Below are 2,810 nucleotides of genomic sequence, written 5' to 3' on the forward strand. Positions count from 1 at the left end.
TTTGTTTGTTTGTGTGTGTGTGTGTGTGTGTGTGTGTGTTTTTTGTGTGTGAGTGTGAGTGTGTGTGTTTGTTTGTGTGTGTGTGTGTTTAAATAAAGTCTGTTGTTACTGATGCAACACAGTTTATGCTGCTGTTGCAAATGAAGAGCTTCCACTTCAAATCTTTATTTGATTCTCCATCAATCATGTTTTAGAGTCTCAAATCTGATCCTCAGGATCTTTTGAGGAGCGTTTGTTTCCAGAAGCTTTACTTTCACTGTTCCTCAGCGGAGGAATGATCTTCACAAGCCTCCAGAACATCTCACATCTTCTGAGGAGCCTTTATTTCTTCAGCTCTCAATCACTGCATTATATGTTTGGAGCATTTCAATCTCATCTCACTGAGACAGATTACTGCAGATATAGAGCCACCACTGATATTCAGATCACTTTATGTCAGTATCTGCTGCACTGTTATACAGATCTCACTGAATTACATCACAAGCAGCAGAATTTCATCAGATAGCCTAAATATTAGCATCTGCAGCAAACTGCATAAAACTGAGCTGTGTTTTCCGCTGTGTGGGATGATGAAATGAATGAGTCAGTCCTTCAGTCCGGCCGCATGTGTCTCGCCCGGCTCTCCGCATCATTTCCTTTCTCTCTCAGCTCAGTAACGATGAGTGAAGTGTGTATCTGAAGCGCACGCTAGTTAATGTGGTGATGAATCTGAACCTCATCTGTCTCCGCGTGTCGCAGTAACGGCTCTATCTGCTTTCCCATGAAAATACTGGTTTATCTAGCCAGATAACTTCTGATGTGTTCGATTCGCAGCTCAGCTGATCTCCTCGAACCTTCTCCTGTTCTCAGGCCTCTGTGAGATCATGTCCATGATGCTGTCCCCTCGTGATGAGAAGCTGGAGAAGCTGTCGCAGGAGGAGATCATCTCCAACACCAAGCTGGTGATCCAGGGTCTGGAGGCGCTGAAGAACGAGCACAACTCCATCCTGCACAGCCTGCTGGAGACCATCAAGTGTCTGAAGAAGGACGAGGAGGCCAGCGTGGTGCACGAGAAGTCCAGCCTGCTCAGGAGATCTGTGGAGATGATCGAGCTGGGGCTGGGCGAGGCTCAGGTGAGACGCCGGGTCACGCTGTACTCAGAACTCATGTTCCTCAGTGCTGTTTCTCTTTATAGTCTTTCATCACAACATAACATCGCGCTCCATCAGTCCAGTTGTGGTTCTCATTAATGATCCAGTCGTTTCCTAGCAAATGCAGCAGTAGCCCCTCCCACTTTTTTCTCAGCAGAACACAACAGTCGGTTCCGGAAGTAAAAACCCTGTTCGTTTTCTTTAATGATAACTTATAAGCCGTTAAAAACAGACCTACTGTGAGACACGAGGTAGTTAATCGACGGAAAATGCTATTGTTGAAGCCATCAGTGCGCATTATTTCAACTTATTTTTAGATAATCACATTCAACAGCAGATTTTCTAGTGGAAAACTACATTACCCATGATTCTGCAGAGAAATCTCCACCAATCAGAGAATCGATACTCTTCAGCTCCGCCCACTCCCATAATGCACTGCGACTGACGTATCGCTCTCAAAATACTTAAATATTTGCATGCATAATATGTTTGTTTCTATATATATTGGTCAGTATTGTAGCACTCAAACATGTTTTCTCTCCCCAATTTTTATCACAAAGGACTTTATCACAAATACATTTAAATAATTTTTTAAAAGAATCATTTAAAGTTGTATATATGAAATTGTTTAGCCTTTTTTTTCTAAGTGGAGTTTTATAAAAGGTTTGTTTTTGTGATATTGTTTGTTGAATGTTGAATGACTCCGAAGTAGGGCTGTAAACCCGATTAATCGCGAGTAATCGCTTCCGAAATTAAAGTACGTATTTTATGTGTGTGTACTGTGTATGTTTAATATATATATTTATATATAATATAAATCATATAAATGTGATCGTTATATATACATATACACATATATTATGTAAACACATGTTTATTTAGGAAGCAATTAATCACGATTAATCAATATTACAGCTCTACTCTGAAGTAGGGGTTGACTGATATGTGTTTTTCAGGGCCGATGCCGATACGATTATTACAGATCAAGAGACCGATAACCAGTATTTTGAACCGATGCATATGTCTGGTGTAAAAATGAAAATTAAAGTCAAAATTAAGAATATAACGAGGGCTTTGACAAAAACTTTCTTTACTATTTTATCGGTTTTGAAAATAACCATAAAAAGCTTAATATCGGCACCGATAATCGGTCGAGCCCTACTCTGAAGCTGATATGACAATACGTTTAAATATAACCAACAAACATCTATATATAATCAACGTCTTTAAAACAAAAATTGTAAATTTTTTTTTAAAGATTATGTCATTTGCAAAGCCTCATGGGATTGTAGTTCTTTAAAGCCGTTATAGTCTTGTCTCTTTGTCTGATTTTCAAATACTTTTTTGGTTCAAATGAAAGTTTGTAATGTTGTGATCCTCCTCGTCGCAGGTTGGTTTGTTTCATGGCTTATAATGTTTTAGCGAAAACTCTTTATAAATCCTTATGGGAACCACAGCTGCTGATTGCACGCTATTTTCACTCTCTATCCCAAAAACGTCAGATTGTGAAAGTCAGTAAATGTTGATTCATGTTGACTCCAGAGCTGGAACGGATGTGTGTCACAGTGTTTGACTAGAGTTCCTCCCAGACGAGTGAGCATGTGACCGTGTGTGTGTGTGTGTGTGTGTGTGTGTGTGTGTGTGTGAGTGTGAGTGTGTGTGTGTGTGTGTGTGTGTGTG

General features: G+C 39.9%; 1 protein-coding gene across 1 annotated transcript in view; it reads left to right on the forward strand.

Moving 5' to 3' along the window:
- Positions 1 to 2,810, forward strand: part of LOC107672338 (kinesin light chain 1-like) — a 16,984-nt gene that overhangs the window by 2,627 nt on the left and 11,547 nt on the right. The window contains exon 2 of the mRNA XM_016465484.1: positions 850 to 1,112. Coding sequence (XP_016320970.1) covers positions 864 to 1,112 — 249 coding nt within the window. The 5' untranslated portion in view covers positions 850 to 863. The remainder of the gene's footprint in view (positions 1 to 849; positions 1,113 to 2,810) is intronic.

This window comes from Sinocyclocheilus anshuiensis, unplaced genomic scaffold (genome assembly GCF_001515605.1).
Source record: "Sinocyclocheilus anshuiensis isolate Anshui unplaced genomic scaffold, SAMN03320099.WGS_v1.1 scaffold92, whole genome shotgun sequence".
NCBI classification, from domain to species: domain Eukaryota; kingdom Metazoa; phylum Chordata; class Actinopteri; order Cypriniformes; family Cyprinidae; genus Sinocyclocheilus; species Sinocyclocheilus anshuiensis.